Raw genomic sequence first — 19154 nt, forward strand, 5'->3', positions numbered from 1 at the left:
CCCTAAACTCTAACCCTAACCCCAACCCTAAGGAATAACCCTAACCTCTAACCCTAACCCCAACCCTATCCCTAACCCTAACCCTAACCATAACACTAACCCTAACCCTAAACCCTAACCCTAACCCTAACCCTAACCCTAACCCTAACACTAACCTAACCTAACCCTAACCCTAACCCTAACCTAACCCTAACCTAACCCTAACCCTAACCCTAACCTACTCCTAACCCCTGGTTAGGGGTTAGGGTTAGGATAGGGTTAGACTTAAGGTTAAGGTTAGGATTAGAGGTTAGGGTTGGGTTAGGGTTAGGATTGAGGTTAAGGTTAAGGGTTAGGGTTAGTATTAGGGTTAGGGTTAGGGTTAGGGTTAGTGTTAAGGTTAGGATTAGAGGTTAGGGTTGAGCTAGGGCTAGGGTTAGGATTAGGTGTTAGGGTTAGGGTTATGGTTAGGGTTAGGTTAGGGTTAGGTTAGGGTTAGGGTTAGGGTTAGGGTTAGGTTAGGTTAGTGTTATGGTTAGGGTTAGAGGTTAGGGTTAGTAGTTAGGGTTGGGGTTAGGGTTAGAGGTCAGGGTTAGTAGTTAGGGTTGGGGTTAGGGTTAGAGGTCAGGGTTAGTAGTTAGGGTTGGGGTTAGGGTTAGAGTTTAGGGTTAGGGTTAGGGTTAGGGTTGGAGTTAGGGTTAGAGGTTAGGGTTAGGGTTAGGGTTAGGGTTAGAGTTGTGCTTAGGGTTATCGTTAGGGTTAGAGTTGGGGTTAGGGTTAGGGTTAGGTTTAGGGTTAGGGTTACAGGTTGGTGTTAGGGCTAGGGTTAGGGTTTTTTTGAGGTTCTGGTTTTCAGGTTAGGATTAGGTATTTTTCACGCCATCAAACTCAGCTTTTAACTGTAACCCAAATTTTATTGATTAAACTATTACTTGACATCAATGTATCTTAAGGTTTTCTGCGCAAAGGGAGTGAAAGATCAATGTCCTCTTTTATTCATTTATAGCCACAGGGTCTACTGCTTAAGTCCTCTTTTTTGACCACATATTTTTTAAAATACTAGTCCGTATTTCTTGACTTTGTGGGTTAGACAGATTTTCTAGGTGGTCCTCTTTGTGTTAAAGTTGATGGTGACAGGCACAGCTGTAGGTCCTCGTTCCTTCTCTGGGTTCTTGATTTCAGCTAAAATGTGACGTTTCATGGATTCAATATTTAGCAATGCATAGCCTTGTTCATCCAGGGTGAAAACACGCATTTTACACTCTGTGTCACCTGTTTGCAACATGTAGCTGTAATTTTTCGGGCCGCCTGTGACAAACTCCTGTATAGGTACGCCCGCTGTCTCGTCTTTCATTTAGCTCAAGAACCGACCTGTCTCTACCGTGGGTGAACCCTTACGCCCCTGATAAATGATACTGTCAGTATCAAAATAAAGGACTTGATCCTTCAGAGACTCTAAATACTCGTACAACTCTAAGCGTGCACAGGTAGTTGTGATACTTGCAATAAAAATATTTGTTTTACTGCTAAGGATGACTTCTTCCACGACTTTTCTGACATCCACCTCCACGATATTTTCAGTACAAATTCGTATGTCATGAATGTTGTTTCCTGACTCTTCAATAATCCGATACATTTGACCAGGCCTTGTGACTGTAAATGTCTGCGTCTTGTTGGGTTTCTCGCCAAATTTCCCCCCAAAAGAATTGAGCATCAATTTAGCCACTTGTTTCCTCCCAAAATTCTTTCCAATTTTGTTAGGCTCCAGCTGCACCCCTTCACGGGCATAATAGTCCGTAATGTAAGCATCTTTTAGTTCGTCTGTCACACAATTCTTAGGCCAACCTGTGGCTTCTGTTTTGTTTTTGAGCCATTTTTTGACATAGTCTGCAAACAAACCCTCTCTGCGTTGATCCTCAGGGAAATTCCAGACTTCATAAATCTTGACGATTTCATATCCTAGCTCCGCAGCTTTTCGCAAATCTGGTGTACACCAAGTGAACAAAACTCTGTTCGTTTCAACCAAGGTGTTTTCAGTTGTTTCTCTACGCATAATAAGTAGCAAAATGTCTGGATGGCCCACTGGGTAGGTTTTGATTTTGTTGACGTAGGGGTAAAGCGAATTGATATCCACATAGTGAATGGCTTCGCTTTCCTTAGCCTCTGCATACAGGCATACAGCATTGGTTCGACCTCCAAAGAAGCTGTCTCTTGGGTTGAGTGGTTCGACCAGTTGAAAGGTCTTGAGAAATTCTTGCAACTGCAGGTCTGTTTTCTTGTCTTTGTTAAACGCACACTCCCATTTCTCTATCACCTTATACCCAGCTTGCTGAAGTTGTCTTGTTTTTCTACAGGTGGCTTCATAGACTTCGTTTATGGTACGATCTGGATGACAATAATGTTTTCTTTGTCGATGTTGAATCCTTTTTGTGCAACAGATCGCAAACACTAGAAATAAACAAACAATTATCTGATGCAGCTCTAATATCTAATGGTGTTCCACAGGGGTCTGTACTAGGTCCTTTTGCTTTTCCTCTTATATATTAACGATATTCATACTTGCTCTAATACTTTTAATTTCTACCTCTTTGCTGATGATACTAACATACTGTACGCCAACAAGAACCTAAGGTCACTTGAGGCAACAGTAAACTCTGAGCTTAAAAAGTTGTATCTTTGGCTGGCCTCAAATAAATTAACTCTTAATACCAAAAAAAAACAATTTTGTTTATTTTTCATCCTTACCAGAAGTCTGTTGACTACCTTCCCCAACTTAAGATCTTCGATACTGATACCAATCAATACGCTAGTTTAGAAATGGAAAATTATGTTAAATATGTAGGCATTCTGATTGACAAAAATCTTTCGTGGAAAACACACGTTGACAATGTAGCTACTAAATTAAGTAAACCGGTTGGTTAAATCGCTAAATTGAGGCACCTTCTTCCTCAACATACTTTGCTAAATATTTACCGTGCGTTAATCTTGCCTTATTTATCTTACGGTTTGATAGGTTGGGGGCAGGCGTCAAAAACACATTTAACAAAAATCTTATTGCTTCAGGAAAAAGTCATCCGTTTCATATTTTTTGCCAACAGGAAAGTTCATACCATTCCTCTTTTTGTTGATGCAAATATCTTACCTAATGCATGATATTCATACTAATTCTGCACCGTCAAAAATCGTTAACTTGTTCTCGCAGACATCATCTATTCATGAATATAACACAAGATCATCCTCTAAAAATAATATGTACATCAAAAATTTAATCTTGAAAAACTAAGACAAGCCGTCCCAGTTTTTAGCGCTAAAGTATGAAATGAGATACCAGGTAGAATGAGAGATATGTCAAAAAAAGTGTTCAATCGAAAATTAATCAGTGTGCTCTTCGAAATATTAAAAGACAAGGATGATTACCTTGATGCAACCATGATAACACGAGAAATAAAATCGCGAAATCCTTAACTTTAGCCTCTTTCACAGGTTGCATTAAACAGATTTGTCTTTCTTGCTTTTGAATTCATTACACATATTTCTTCTTTTCTTTTTCTTTGCTTTTTACTTGTTATATGTAATATATGATTTGTAACAGAATTGATTTGGCACGCCTCGACTAGCGTTTTCTTGCTAACTGCGTGCCAAAAAATTGTACTTGTAATATTATGAGAATAAATGTCTTGTCTTGTCTTGAAACGGAATGGTTTTGAGTGAGGGCTAGATACTCTCTTTTTTTCTATTCACTTCCTTTTACCCTTTACTTCCTGTCACTTACCAAATATTGACTGATTTTGTTACCCAATAAATGTATTCAATGTTGACCATCATCACTCCAAAAACTAGAAGGGTTTGTATGGAGACCAACCTCATTTGCATAACAATGTGCCGTAAATAGACCAGTATTACTACTGCGATTGAGTGCATGGAAGACAATTATAACAATATAATGGCAAGCGCCATCGACAAACAAGATAATTCTCGGTTTTTCCCCATTAAAAAATAGCGAAATTCATCCTTATAAATCATGTTCCTTGTGCAACAATTAGGAAACCGCAGAATTAGAACTCAGATATAGGGGAGGGGAAACATTGGAGTTTAATTTTTTGCTGATTTAATCGTTGCTTTAGAGAGGAAATAATTTAGTCGCAGCTATCTTTGCATAGGCCTGGTTCAGACGCCGAACATTTCATGAGCTGAACCTAATTCGAATTAAGGCCCACCCAAACTATTTAGACCGCCAGAATTGATTCAGACGCCGATCTTAATTCCATCCGAACTAATTAAAAGGGGAAAAATGTTCATTTTGGCCAAACTGCTTGCAAAATACTTAATCATAATTTATGCATTAGGTTCGGTACATGAAAAGTTCGGCGTCTGAATCAAAGCCGTTGCAAAGCCGTTCCACAGTCGAAATTCCCGGCCGGGCTAGGCGTGAAGAACGGCTGAGCCTTTCCGAATTGAAATAGGTGTTCCTAATTGATTCAGACACCGAACTTTTAATTCAATGTATTACAGGTTCGGCTCATGAAAAGTCCAGCGTCTGCACCGGGCCTTACACGTGCAAACTTCCCGTCAGGTGATGAGACATTTCATCAAAAATTCATACCCTAATGGCAATGTTAAATAGTTAATGAGGGAAAACAAGTTTAGTAAACTCAGAGGATTTTCAAGCAAAATCATGGTTATTTTCGCTATCATTTGTCACCTTGCATTGATTCACCGATCAATAAGCCAATCATGTAAACACCATCGTTCAGTGTATGGTTTTGCCCTTGTTGATCATGAGTATAAGTCATTCACTGCAGATCGCCTCGCTACCTGCTACAGCGCTTGTAATACCCAACTAACTTGTCAAAGTTTTAACTACGATCTTGTCAACAAGATTTGTCAGTTTAACAACGACACCAAGTATTTCCGAGCCAATTATTTTAAGGAGAAAGCAACCTCGGTATATGCTGACAACCCAGATTCTGGTAAGTAATGTTTGAGACGTTAGATATTCATCAATTATTGAATCCTTTCTGCCCTGTTTCTGTTCAGTAACAGATAACACAGAATACTTCAAAATGAGGTAACTGGAGCAAAAAGCGGCACGCAAACTGCAAGCGAGTATGTCGCTGATGTTTTTACCACATTTTGACGTCGCTGCGACTTTGTACTGAACAGACTCACAGCTATAGTTGAGATCTATTAGTTTTATACAATTATCAATAAAGAAATTAAAACGTTAAACATACCATATAGCACTAGTGTTTGATTGTTCGAGAATATATTAAAGTTGAGACAATTTTCGCTCTCGTCAACGTTTCTTTTGTCTTGGCTCCTGTCTTTCTTTATGAAAACTTATGAACAAATTTTCCCTAAACTCTTATGCATTTTTTTCCGGGGCCACACTCGCTTAAAGCAGAAAAACGCATAATATTATGAACATTTTCAATAATGCGAGACTTGTAGTGATGAAAACTATTTTGGACCGGTCTTCTTCTTGTTGAATACTCGCAACGAACACTTTTCATGTCCGAGTTTCTGCTATTTTTAATACTTTTAAACTCTTCTGCCGACGTGTTTTGGAGTCTTGCAGTCACTCAATCCGAAATATGGCACAAAAATTATTTGGAACCAGACACTTTAAAGTGTGCAAGATTTCCGATGCAAGAGAATATTACAATCAATAAATAAACTCTAGTTAATTGGTTATTGTAATCAGATAATTGTTTAACATGATTCAGAGAACCTGGCAAGAGAGAATTGATTAATTGATATCGACGAAAACTTAAAGTGTAGAAAGGAGTGTGGAATTCTGGCTAAAATATCAACATGTGGAGAAATATACTTCGAAAAGGGTGAATCGAAGTAAATTAATGTTCAGTGGACAAAAACCTTTTATCAGAAAAAATTAAGCAATATCACATTCTTTTTTATATTTTGCAAGGGCCCAAATTTCAAATTTCACAAATGACACCTTAGACACAAGATTTTCAGAACTCTACCTGTGTTTTAACAATTCTTGTGAAAATTGACTTTTATTTTCTCGGGCTCTCAAGCGAAATATTCTTTGGTGTTATTACACATAACTTATTACATCTATACCCCTTGAAAAAATGTAAAAAAGAATGCGATATTGTTTAAATTATTCTGGTACAAGGTTTTTGTCCACTAAAAATTGAAATTACTCAATTTCCTGATGGATTCCGTCTTAAATGTTTAAAATTGAACTTGTGTGTATCACATAATTTGAGACGTCCTCTTTTCTGATAGACTTGAAAGTGTTCAATGTAACAGACGCGACATACCTGACTAATTTGACAATGCGCACCATCGCTGTTTTTTACTTTTATTTTTTTCAATGCTGCAGTACTGTGCAAAAGAAATGAGAGCGAACTTCGCCGAAATTCGGCGAAATTCGCGAATTTCGAAGAACAAATTGCGAACTTTCGTTTCAGACGAAAATTCGGCAAAATTTCGGCGCATCTATTGTTCCAGTCCCTGCGAAATTTCAGAAGCTAGGTGTTGAACCGAATGCGAAATTTCGGGGAACTTTCGCGAGAACAAAAGACGAAATTCGACCAACTTCGCTCTTATTACTTTTGCACAGTACTGTAGCAAAACAGTCTCGGAAAAAGGGTTTTAATTTTAAAAAGGCTTAAAATATCGCAAATGTCTTGTTATAGTTATGATTAATTGGTAAGAGAGTCTTCGGCGAGTAGTCCAATTCGGTCTGTATAATCATAATAGTAATCATACGTGGTCGTCTGCTTTTGTTAATCAGTCGTATAAATGACCGAATTGGACTCAACTCAGTCCAAATACCATTACCAAATGTAATTTTCCGCTTGTTTTAGAAGTACCCTGGCGCATGTTGAATTTGAATCGGATCTGTTTTGGTGCCAAAGATGACGGTTTTGGCAAGTTTCACATTGGCGTTGGTGGGACCATACTGGCATTCAAACTGGTTCATGTTAGTGGTTCTGTGAGTTGCAAATACGGCGTTTTTACTAAATGGGGCTGTAACCCTTCGGAAAACTATATTCAGACAGTCTTAACGAATTCAAGTGACGTCATCATTGTGCCGGAGAGCCAGCGGACACCTTATACACTGAACGGATATCACTCTGATTCTCAAGAGATTGTGTTCCCAGTGTTAACAAATCCTATGGTTTTGGCTTCTGGCCAAGAGCTGCGATTGTGGTACGGAGAAGATTTAGCAGATGATAGCGAAAGCAACAACGGTGGGACAACATGCGCTGATGTGTACGCCAAGTACAAGTAAGCGCTACAAGTCGACTGGATGATGTACGCATCAAGCAGTAATTGCTTCTTAGTACTTTCAACCGTTGTTTCATAGTCAGTAGAGCAGACTGTTTAGGAAACCCGGCAAGCATCAAAGTTGAAAACAATGGTGCTGTAGGTTATGTTGGAAGCTCCCTGACCGTGCACAATCCTTTGTTTTCTGTTCACAAATTGTGACCGATTATATTGTGCAATGTTTCTATTGGTCAATAACTTCAAAATCAATAGGAATGCTATTGAACGTTGGGCACAGTCAGGTCCAAAAAAGCTAACAAAAGCCTATAACAAAGGGTTTTTAACAAAGGGTTTGTTCAGTTTAAGATAACCCAGGGATAGTGCCAAATTTGAAAGCATAAAAGCCAATTCAGTTCAATTCCCTTGTCTGCAATTTGATGATTAGATGATCTATGAAAAAAAACAAAATTGTCCGAGAAAATACATGAAAAGTTGAGTGTCTTGTGTTGATTAAGTTCTATTTAATTTTAGGCTGAGTGAAGATGCAAAGACCCTCGCCAAGATTTAGGTCGGCGCAATTTTGAAATTTTATGTGCGAAATAATCGTAGAAGTGCTTTGCCCAAATTTATAGAGCTTTGTGTGAATACGCTGTGTTCTTGCTGCAATAACAACAACAACAACAACAAATTTTATTGAAAATTGGAAAATAACTAATTACATTACTTTCCCACCCGCAAATAGCTTATGAACTAATCGAGGCGGGGGGAGCTGAACACAATTTACAAAACAAGATTTATATATAGATGGACTAAATAACAGTGAAGACACTACAATACAGTAAATAGAATTTAAACTAACGTAAAACAAGGCATGTACATAACGATTACGAAGAGAGGCTAACCTAAAGTATTAAATAACTTAATAAGACGGGAGACTTCGACATAATCATCTTCTGACCGCAAAAAATTTAGTAATAATTCCTTTATTTTTTTACGAAAGACGAACGTTTAAGTATTTTAATCGAATACGGAATAGAGTTCCAAATTTGGGCACCGATTCTCGTGAAAAAGGCATACATTTTATCGGTTCTAGAGAACTTAACATAAAACGAGTCGCTAGAGACAGATCTTGTTCTGTAGTTATGAATCTGACTTGTTTTAACGAACTGATTGAGAATACTAACTGGTGCTGTCTGTCTGTTGATATCATACAATAAATAGCTACAATCTCTGAAAAATATGCTAGGCAGGGGAAGGCAATTTGATTTGAGAAAGAAGGGTACGGCGTGTTCCTTAGACTTACTGAAGTAAATGAGACGTAAGGCCCGTTTTTGTAGAGTTACGATCTTTCTTTGAAATGTCAAGGCACAATTTCCCCAACCACAAATACCATAAGTCAAGTAAGGGACAATTAATGAGTTGTAAACTGAAAGTAAAACACGACGCGGGACATAATGTCGAATTTTAGCTATAATTCCTATCGACTTGCTGATTTTGTGACAGATAGATTCGATGTGGTATTTCCATGAAAGATTTGAATCAATCATTAAGCCAAGATATTTTACATAATCTTTCATTTCAAGGTTTGCGTAGGTGTTAGTCACGGAGTCAAAAATTCTAATCCTAGGTATGAAGGGCATATTCTTTTGCCGGGGACGAAAGATTACAAAATTTGATTTTTTTATGTTCAAGGACAGTTTGTTGGCCTTTAGGCATTCGTTGACGTTGACAAGCTCGCGATTAACAAGTGTTTCGAGTTCCTTTAGGTTGTTATTTGCAAGTATTATACTAGTATCGTCAGCAAATAGATAAAAGGCAAATAACGAAGAGGACTTGTAAATATCATTGATGTACAGTAGGAATAAGAGTGGTCCGAGGACTGAGCCTTGTGGCACGCCGCACAAGGTCGTTTCAGCCTCAGACACAACATTATTAACTTCCGTAGTTTGCTTCCGATCAGTCAGGTATGATCTGAACCAGGAGTTGATTACACCTCTAATACCATAATTTTCAAGTTTAGCTAACAAAATTTCATGGTTAACAGTATCAAAAGCCTTTTTGAGATCGATGAAAACACCGCACGAAAATTTACCGTTGTCCATGTTTTGGAGAATTGTGTTAACAATATCAAGTACAGCATGCTGAGTACTGTGCTTACTGCGAAAACCGTATTGCTGATCATAGAGAATGTTGCAATCTTTGACAAACTTGGTAACTCTGGAGTACATAAGTTTTTCAAAAATCCTGTTATAAATCGAGAGCAGAGAAATAGGTCGGTAGTTTTCGGGCAGCGTGTCATCTTCGTCCTTAAATATCGGGATAATCTTAGCACACTTTAGTTTAGATGGAAAAATCCCTGAGCAAATAGACTGATTAAAAATCGTGGCTAGAGGTACGGATATGACCCTTTTTGCCAATTTCAGTAGCCTAACTGGAGATGAGTAAAGACCATGGGCCTTGTTGTCTTGCAAAACTGAAATTTCTAAATTGATATCTTCCGGAATAATAGGATCAAAGAAGAAAGTGCGATTAAGTGGCGGATCTAAATAATCATAGAATGTATTTATGGTCTGAGGAATTTTAGAAGCCAGTTTGCTCCCACCAGTGGCGAAATATTTGTTAAGAATATTGCTTATTTCCTTCGGGTCACTAGTTGGAACCTCATTCGGGTTTGAGCGAATAGAGTTAGTTGAGTTGCGCTTGTTTTTCTTTTTACAGTTTCCAATTAGCTCGTTAATTCCTTTCCAAGTTTGACGCATATTACATATGTTGAGATCAAAGAAACTTTGGTAGTAGTTCGCTTTACTTAATCTCGTAAGATAAATGATTTTATTTCTGTAAAATTTGTATTTGTCACGGTCTGAGGTATAGAAGAGGTTATTCTTTACCCTGATTGATTTTCTTAAACCCGCAGTCAGCCATGGTTTAGCAAGGAATTTTTGTTTACGATTGGATATACTTCTTAAAGGAGCGTGTTTGTTAATTGTCTTGTTGACGCATTTGTAAAACCTGGAGAACGATTGATTGGCATCGATATGTTTGCAAATATTATTCCAATTAATATTCTGCAAGTCGTCAATGAAAGACTTTGCATTGAAGGTAGAGTAGTCACGAACCTTAGTTTTGTTGTTTGGAAAGAATGGTTTACAGTGCGACGTTAATATGCACATCTGAGAGAAGTGATCTGTTGTATCGGACACGATATTGCCGCTGACTATATTATTCTCAGGATTATTTATGAAAATATTGTCAATTAAAGTTGCTGAATTACCATAGACTCTAGTCGGCTTATCAACCACTGGGAACATTGAAAAACTTTGCATTGTTTGGAGCAAGGTTTGTGTGTAACTACAAGTTTCATATTTTAACAGATCTATGTTGAAGTCTCCCACGAGATAAATATTTTGTTTTTGACGGCATTGCCGTTCAAGAAAATCTGTCAAGTATTCTAGAAACTCATTAGCGTTATTGTGTTGCCTATAAGTAACACCACATACAGATTTCTTATTGTTAGGCAGATGAAGTTCAATCCATAGGGCTTGATAGCAAGAATTGGAGACTCGTTCAAGGACGCGGTATTTACAATTTTGATCAATGAACAGGCCAACACCACCGGCAGATAAAGGTGTTGGGACCGATTCAAAACAGTATCCTGGTAATTCTGGTACAAAATTAAAACTACATTCACGATCGCATATACGAGTTTCTGTTACACCAATAATAGTAAAACGGAAATTCATTTCACTTAAAACATGATGTCGAAATTCTTCAAAATTTTTCTTTAAGCTACGTATATTTGTATGTAAAAAGGAGATTTTTGATTGCAACTGTTTGCTGTCAATAAACTGCGCAAAGCTGTGTGGGGAATAATATTTTGAGCGTATTTTGTTTGAGGTGAGATTTATATCAGGATCAATATGTTTATCAAGAGAGTTTAGCTGGAATACACTAAGGTCGTAGAGACTACTGAGAGAATCTAGCAATTTTCTAGAAGGTCGATTATCATCAATTAAACTATTAAACTGTGGGTGGGCAGAAGTCAGGACTTTACAGTTATAATATGGTAATTGCGCGAGTAAGGTCTTATTTTCGATCTCGCACTGTTTCTTTGTTTTGTGAGAAGTCATTTTTCATCGTGTACAATAGACATTTTTAGTAAAATCTAACCTTCAATGGCCAATTTACGCTCACTGTCACAACAAACATTGAAATCAGCGGTTTACACGTCAGAATTCAAGATGACAAAGAGGAAAACAGCGCCAGTAGCGCGGAAAAATTAACGGCAATTTTTCGACCGTGTTAGACCGCACTGAAAACAAACTGATGTAAAAAGATGAGGATTTATAATACCTCACTGAAACTTGCCAGGTTTATTCACATAATAAGCTTCTTAAATTCCCGGCAATTAGGGAACATTTTGAAATTTTTTATTATTTGCGAAATAAATTTTCAAATGGAAGGGCTAACAGCAGATCTAATACCTCAACCTTCGACTACTACTGGAACTACTGGAAGCAACTTCAACTACCCGTCTGACGTAACGTATGTGTCCAACGAAAGTATGTATAAGGGTAGCTTTGTTCTTGACTGTCACGCACTCTACTTTCAGCACTTCTTGTCGATCGAATAGAAATCCCATGTCGAGCTTTTCCGGAACGGGTCGGTCCAGGAATTCTATCGCTTGAAAACGTTGATTACTTTGGAACAAGTGATTAAAAATAAAACACAAGTGATCACTTCATTGTTAATATCCTTTGGAATACTCGATCGTCGATAAAGTAGGAATTGAGAAACGTTTAGCGAGGAAATCATGTTTGGTGTAGAATTAATCGCCTCCTAGACCGCGAACAGTCTTATTTTTCTCTAGAGTCACAGTAGGTCGCGGTCTAATCCCCTCCTCATTTCGCATCTTATCTCCAAGCAAGCGAGACTCAACGCCACTAAGAGCATTCTTGTTCCTTCTGAAATGATGCAACGATCTATGTGATGTCTCAAAGGTTTATTAGGACTTTAAATGAAGAGCTTTTTGAGTGCTTGGTGCCAATGCTGATCAAATAAAGCAGAATACATTAAGAATCTAGGTCAAGAGCTGGCAAGAAGATCAAACATGAAATTTACAGTCAGCCTTTTCCTGTTGACAAAAGATGACTGAAATACTGCCCGTCAAAAGCAAAATGACGCGCTGAGTAGTTGCCGGTTTACTTACTTCTTATTAGGAAAGGTTTGAACCCAGGAGTCATTTCAAAATTAGGTTGAGTTTGATCGTCCGGGTGAACGTAGTCCTGATTGGGACTGTTGTTGTTGACAGTGACTCACAGTCAACAACAACAGTCCTATTCAGGACTACGCGCACCTGGACGATCACGCTCAACCTACTTTTACTTCTTATTAGCTAAAAGGCCATTTGCACGATGACGTCAATTTATTACAAGTACCAGAATCCTTTAGATTCTCGTGTAAATGCGTTGATGTGATCGATTGATTACTCCTACGAAGATGCGAAGATGCATAAATCGGGCCGTGTCCAACCTCTTCTTTCATCTAACATTAATTCTGAATGAACGATATTTCAGACATGTTTGTTTTTTAGGAGAGGGCAGAAGCGGAATACCCAGAGAAAGCCGAATTCAATAATCGTTTTTTTATTCATTCAAAATAATCCGTAGTTTAAAAACAAGCTAAAACATGCTTACCTCCATCGATCCATCGATGTTAAGTTCATCTTCAATTGCCTGTTTATCGGCAAGTTTAGGAGATTGTTTTGTTCTGCAAATATTCTCCAAAATAGCAGATGTCGTCCTTTGAGTTGTTTTCTTGCTGTTCTTACTATGTGTTAGCCAAAGGGGAGAATTTCATATATCCCATGATGCACCGCTTCATATTATATCATCAAGCTTCCGAACACGGGTGATCCTATCAGTTTAACAGGCACGCGACAGTTGAACAAAGGTGGAAAGCGACGTGTTTGGCCGATGAGGCCTTCTGTACCTTCGCTGTGTCGATCTGTTTACAATTTTCGTTGTACTATTCCAAATGTATCTTTTGTTAAGTCAAAGAGACTGTTTTGGCCATCAATATTAGTTAACTGATACATCCATTGGTTTGGAGTCGACAAAGAAACGGGTGCCGTAGGAAAAGATTAGATATTCAGCCCAGCACGAAAGATCAGCTTTCAGTTCGGCGGTGGGGCAAATGTGACGATTTGGTCGTGGAAAAATATTGACAATGCCAGTGTCAATCATACGCCAGAGAAATATACTCCCTCCAAATAATACGCGTGCTGCAAAAGTTAATTTGCCCATAAAAAAACCTCTTATTTTCTCTTTGTGATATGATAATATGTGTTTACTGCTGTTGTTAATAATGAGTCTACTATAGTCTACTATAGGTATTTTTATCACGGTATCGTTGAAATCGCCTACAAAGTTTGTGAATTATAGCCAATGGACATCAATTTATTCAATTCAATGACAATTTCTAAGGTGGTGTTCTTTAGGGCTCGATATTAAGGTCCTTTCTATTGGTGATTTGTACAAACGCTTTATTGTGATGTCTCAGCGGCTTTAGGACTTTAAATTAGAAGCTTTTTCACAGCTTGGTTCCAACGCTGATCCAATAAAGCACAGTACATTTAGAGTCTGGGTAAAGAGCTGGCGAGGGGATCAAGCATTTGATATTTACAGTGCCTTTTTCAAAGATCAAAAGATGATTGAAATATTGCTAATCAGAAACAAAATGACTAGGTAGCTGAGTTGTTGCCAGTTAACTAACCTCTTATTGGCTAAAAGTCCACTGAACTGTAAATGACGTCAACTTACTACAATTACCAGAATACTTCAGGGTTTTGCTTTCTCGGTAAATTGGGGCTTTGTTGTTTGGAAACCTTACTGAGATTCAGAAATCGTCCAGGTGGCCTCTTTTAGCAATGCAATTATTTAAAGGTTTTAAACACTCTGGAATGAAGTTTTTGTTTAAACCCAAAAACATTGTTGGGACAGCTATACTGTAAAACCCTCTTCACTTCACAGAAGACAATACCAATGACAGACTTCATTGACAAACAAGATGGTTCGCGGTTTGTGCCTTGAAAATCACCTAATTTATCCTTATAAATCATGTTCCCTAGGCGATAATCGGAAAACCGCATAATGTAGGACTCAGATTTGGGAGAGGAGAATTTTTATCTAAGGCGAAATATGAGATATATGTTCGCGTGACAAAGCGAAATAATTCGGGATTTAAAATCGACATGTAAGAAAACGATTTATTTTCTCACATTTTATGGTTGCTTGGAGTTTTCTCGTTAATCACTGCAATTCAGAGAAAGTAATTCAGTCATAGCTACAGTTGTATCTTTGCTTGCATGTGCAAAAGTAAGTTGAACTGTGAGATCTGTCTCAAAGGTCCCGTCAGGAAATGAGATGTTTTACGAAAAATTCATACTGTTGGCAATGTTAAATAGTTAATGAGAAAAAAACAGGTTTAGAAAACTTGGAGGATTTTCAAGCAAAATCATGGTTCTTTTCGCTATCACTTGTCACCTTGCATTGTTATACCGATCGATCAATGGGCCAGTCGTGCAAACACCATCGTTGAGTGTATGGTTTTGCCCTTGTTGATCGTGACTATCGGTCCTTCACTGCAGTCCATCTTGCTACTTGTTACAGCGCTTGCAATACCCCACCATTTTGTCAAAGTTTAAACTGCGATCTTGTGAGCAAGACTTGTCAGTCTAACAATGACACTAAATATTTCCAATCCAGTTATTTTGTGGTGAAAGCAACCTAAACGCTGAAAACCCCAATTCTGGTAAGTTGTTTGAGACGTTAGAGACCAATTCGTCAGCCGGCGACAAATAAGCAAATAGATTCCTTGCTGCCGTGCGCCTGCTCCGGTACTGCGGAGTAATTTCGAAAAGTTGCAAGAGCAAAAAAGTGTTACACTAGCTGCAAGCGAGTGGTACTGATGATCTTAACACATTAATGTCTTTTATGATCTTTTACTGAACTGACACGGGGCATCATGAAATCTATTTGTTTTTTTACAATTATTAATAAAGATTTAAAACGACAAACGTGCCCAGTAGCGCTTGACTATTTAATCATTTGTTTTAGGTTAGATTTTTTGGGATTGAGCAAATCCACACGGACATCGACACGCCTACTTATATGGTCATGACGTCATTACTAATACTTGCCTGAACATGTTTAGCATAAAATAAACATGTTTCCCGCGCATTTTATGCATTTATTAACCCTCGGATGCACAAGTGGGGGGGGGGGGGGGGTGCTTCCCACCCCCCCCATAAGGTTTTTCTGATTTTTTCCCTAGACGATAAAACATCAGCACCTGAAGTTTTTCTGTAGCTATTCGTTTATCCGTCGCGCACATTTTGAGACAAGTTTAGTGATGGCCAGTTACCATGGCTACGAGATATGACGTCATAAGTAGCAGGTGGTCAAGCCATTTTTGAGTGAAAATGTTAATTTTTCAACTTTTTTTAACAATAAAGGAAAACTTGTGGATGAAATGGAGCAAAGTAATTATTTATTTGTTATTTTACATGTTAAGCGCAAAAAAGTATTAAGGCTCTCTGTTTTTACCTGATTTATAATTCTTGATAAATCCAAGATGACGGCCAAGATGGCGACCATGTTTGGTGACGACACAGACCTCCAGCAGCGCCACCACCCATAAAATATACCTCATCTTGTAGAAAAGATCAGAGGCTCAGAAGTCAAAATCGTTTCGAATTATTGCAACATATCAAGCTTGTACGTCCGAGGGTTAAATTTTGATCCCTAATTTTGATCTCCCCAAAAGGGTGTTATTCTGCTGGAACACCACTACTAAGTATTTTCAAAACTGTGAGTCTCGTAGAGATGACAACTGTTTCGGTGGTTTAAAAGGTTCAAGAGGACTTTGCGGAAGTTTTCAAGAGTCACCGTTTACACCTTTCGTCTCATTTATTTTTTTTTCAATGTTTTATATAGCTCCTGTTGGCTTTCCTTAGAACCTTTCACTCACGCAATCGGAGAAATTGGCTTTCAATTACCAGGGTCCTGCAGTATTAATAATAGACCACTAGTTGGACTTTACTAAACAAGAGGGTATACAATCATAACACTCGGGTATACAATGGTATACTTGGTATACTTATAAAAATGCGGTTACAATAACTTATTGCACCATAAATTAGGGCAACTATATGTAGACTACTAATTACACTGTACTTGCTGTAGTTGTTTACATTTTTTGCCTCGTTAACATATGATTATCATCATCTGATGTAGTAATACAAGAGATCAAATAACACCTGTGAATATTAAAAGAGCATATCAAACAATTTCAGTTATCTTTGAAAATTTCTACCCGATATACCGAATAATTTCGGAGAAACTCTCTATAAACAGTCCTAATTGTATGAATGTAGGAATGTATGCCCAGTTTGACCAGCTCTTTCAGCTCTTCAACCTATTTATATATAGCTGCGAAAGTTTCAAACAACCTTGTCGGAAGCGTAAAGCAAAAAGCCTTTAAGCAAAGACCGCAGGTGAATATGGGATTTCAATGATGAGGTCAGTGCTATCAATACACTGATAAAGAATGTGTTGGGGTATGAGGTACATGAAGTAGCGGGGACTCTACGTATGTCCTTGAGAAAACTTGTGAGCGTGGAAGGTTATGTGAGACTTAAATATTCTAAACTTTGAACCCATAGGTCAAACTATAGGAATCGTATGCAAATATGATCTATTTGACCTATTATGAAACCCACGTAGAATGATCCACTCAGTGAAAAGGCTATTTAGAAATCGTTTATGCTTATCGTGTTTTTATTAAGTTATGGATGCACGCGTGGCTTGGAAAGTACCAGAGAAGAGCTAAAAAATGAAAAAAAGGAATACGAAAGTGCCGGGTTTTAAATCTTTTATTTATTGCCACTATTTTTGTTTGTACTATTATTTACTTTTTCCCCTTGTGAATTTAAAACTTTACAAGAACTTACAACTAGCTGAACTTAGACACTATCCAGCTCGACAACCCTAGCAGCTCGGACGGAATTGCCTGTACAAATAAATATGAAATGCTCTAATTGAAAGCACATAACTATGTGACACTTAGTACAATAATGTACAATAAGTACAAAGATGCATGCATCTTGTGGGATCGTCTGACTGTGACTTGTTAATTTTCAAGGGAATAGTCAAATATAGTCAGTTTAAAATCCTCGAGGTTCCAATCAAAAACGCATCAAAATGTACAAAACTGATTCAACTTCAATTTACTTTAAGAGACCATCAACATTGTTATCAACAGTTGCATTGCAGTGTTTGAAGTAAGAGATTACAACCTGTGAATATTTATACGCCTTTTGCAGCAAGAAGCCGAGCAGTATGGCGGGCAGTAGTTGGTATTGCTAGTGCAGGCTAAAGGACATCGTTGCAATGGATAAGTGTTGCTGTACACAAGGCGTGGCTGCTGAATCACAACTGATGGGTATTGTGCACCAGTCGACTGAGAACAACAATATGAATCACATCCAGGTTGGCAAAAAGTAGTAACACACTGGCTTGGACAGTATGAAACACCTGGAATTTAAAGAAGAGCTTTTGTTTCTGGGCCATCGGGGCTTTATCAGATTTAAATTTAAAAAAAAAACATCTGAAACATATCGTAACGGTCACTTTTTGACTACAGTAGAGGTCAAAAGAAAAAATAGCCCTTCCAAGTAATTTTTGGGTAGGACTCTGCTCCTAATGACAATTTTTTATCGGTTTTGGGTTCATCCCTTTATCCCCCCACTGCCCCCTGTAATTTTGGGCCCCAAAAAGGACTCATTACCACCCAGTTTGCTCAAAATTTAACATTGTGTGGGGTGGGAGGGGAGGGGTCGCTAGTTTTACTAGTATCACTGGAAAGGTGCCAGCACTTTTGACCTCCATTGTCGGAAAATAACTGAGGGTAGAAAACTAAGTGTTGACCCTGTTTCAAATTTTAGGTTAAACAGGTTCTTGTATAGACGGGGCCTAACTGTTAAATTTATTTTAGCCTAACGAGTTCTTAAAAGCGAGGTAGTTACTCCAGGATTTTTTCTGTACTCATCATTATCTTTCCCAGGTAAATTACGAACCAGCTCCCAATATAATTGGCTTGCTAGCTCAAGATTGTTAGATCGCTGCACCGGTATCGCAGAGGTCGGGGCTAGAATCCCGGCAAGCCTATAAAGTCTTCAAGTTTGATCGCTACTGCATTTAGTTGAGTCTTTAGCTGCGATCATCTTCTCTCTATTCACGAAACCTTCTATAGCATTGTCAAGTAAAGTGGACATTCCTTCACGTACCTGGAGTCAAAATGCCTACAGAAATAAGTTTTGCTGAAGCTCCATTGGAAAGCTGCAGCTCACCGTCGTTTTGTTTGATACTGGTTTGCAGGGAACTGATGGAGTCAGTTACCCCTGCCTCTGGACCAAGCTTTACTACGACTTCAACAAAGGATAATCCGTTTGGCATGCACCTACAACGACAAAATCAATTTCAGATGATTCTACTGAAGTACCTGTGTTCTAGTAAGACCGCTTAGTATTTCATTTGTGTGAAATCCGTTTATAAATGAGATGGTGTTGTAAGATTGACTGTCACAGCACTGTCTTACAACGATTATACTACGACATGAGAAATTTCTGCAATTTGACTGGCTTAGAGCAGTGGTATTTCAGCTTAATTTTAAATACCTGTATATGTGAAAATTACAAAATCTTTGCTGGTAGTAGTATAAACAAATAGTAGCATGATTTGTACGTCGTGATATTTGGCATAAATACCACTCGTGATATATATAACAATTTCGAAATATCACTCGTGGTATTTGTGCCAAATATCACTACAATTCACGGGCACTCAAAGTCAGTTTTCGGAAAATATCTGTTCGGA

The 19154-nt window shown here is 38.1% G+C and overlaps 2 protein-coding genes across 2 annotated transcripts in view; both read right to left on the reverse strand.

The window, feature by feature from the left end:
• Positions 1-1333: 1333 nt before the first annotated feature.
• Positions 1334-3469, reverse strand: LOC140934181 (uncharacterized). Its single transcript, XM_073383853.1, has 2 exons — positions 3397-3469; positions 1334-2427 (listed from the first exon to the last, which is right to left on the reverse strand). Exons 1-2 carry the CDS (start codon positions 3467-3469, stop codon positions 1334-1336), a joined length of 1167 nt encoding a protein of 388 aa, XP_073239954.1.
• A 13697-nt stretch (positions 3470-17166) lies between these two features.
• Positions 17167-19154, reverse strand: part of LOC140934183 (uncharacterized) — a 30719-nt gene continuing 28731 nt past the window's right edge. Inside the window, exons 18-19 of the mRNA XM_073383854.1 lie at positions 18566-18738; positions 17167-17813 (exon numbers count right to left, since the gene is read on the reverse strand). Of these exons, the coding sequence (XP_073239955.1) occupies positions 17569-17813; positions 18566-18738 (418 nt within the window). The 3' untranslated portion in view covers positions 17167-17568. The remainder of the gene's footprint in view (positions 17814-18565; positions 18739-19154) is intronic.

Source organism: Porites lutea, chromosome 4 (genome assembly GCF_958299795.1).
Source record: "Porites lutea chromosome 4, jaPorLute2.1, whole genome shotgun sequence".
Classification (NCBI taxonomy): Eukaryota; Metazoa; Cnidaria; class Anthozoa; order Scleractinia; family Poritidae; genus Porites; species Porites lutea.

Excerpts from the sequence above, each read along its gene's own strand:
- LOC140934181 (XM_073383853.1), bottom strand. The coding sequence starts at position 3,469 with ATGCAACCTGTGAAAGAGGCTAAAGTTAAGGATTTCGCGATTTTATTT. Across the intron at positions 2,428-3,396 it reads GTTATCATGGTTGCATCAAG|TGTTTGCGATCTGTTGCACA; the intron begins GTAATCATCCTT and ends GTTTATTTCTAG.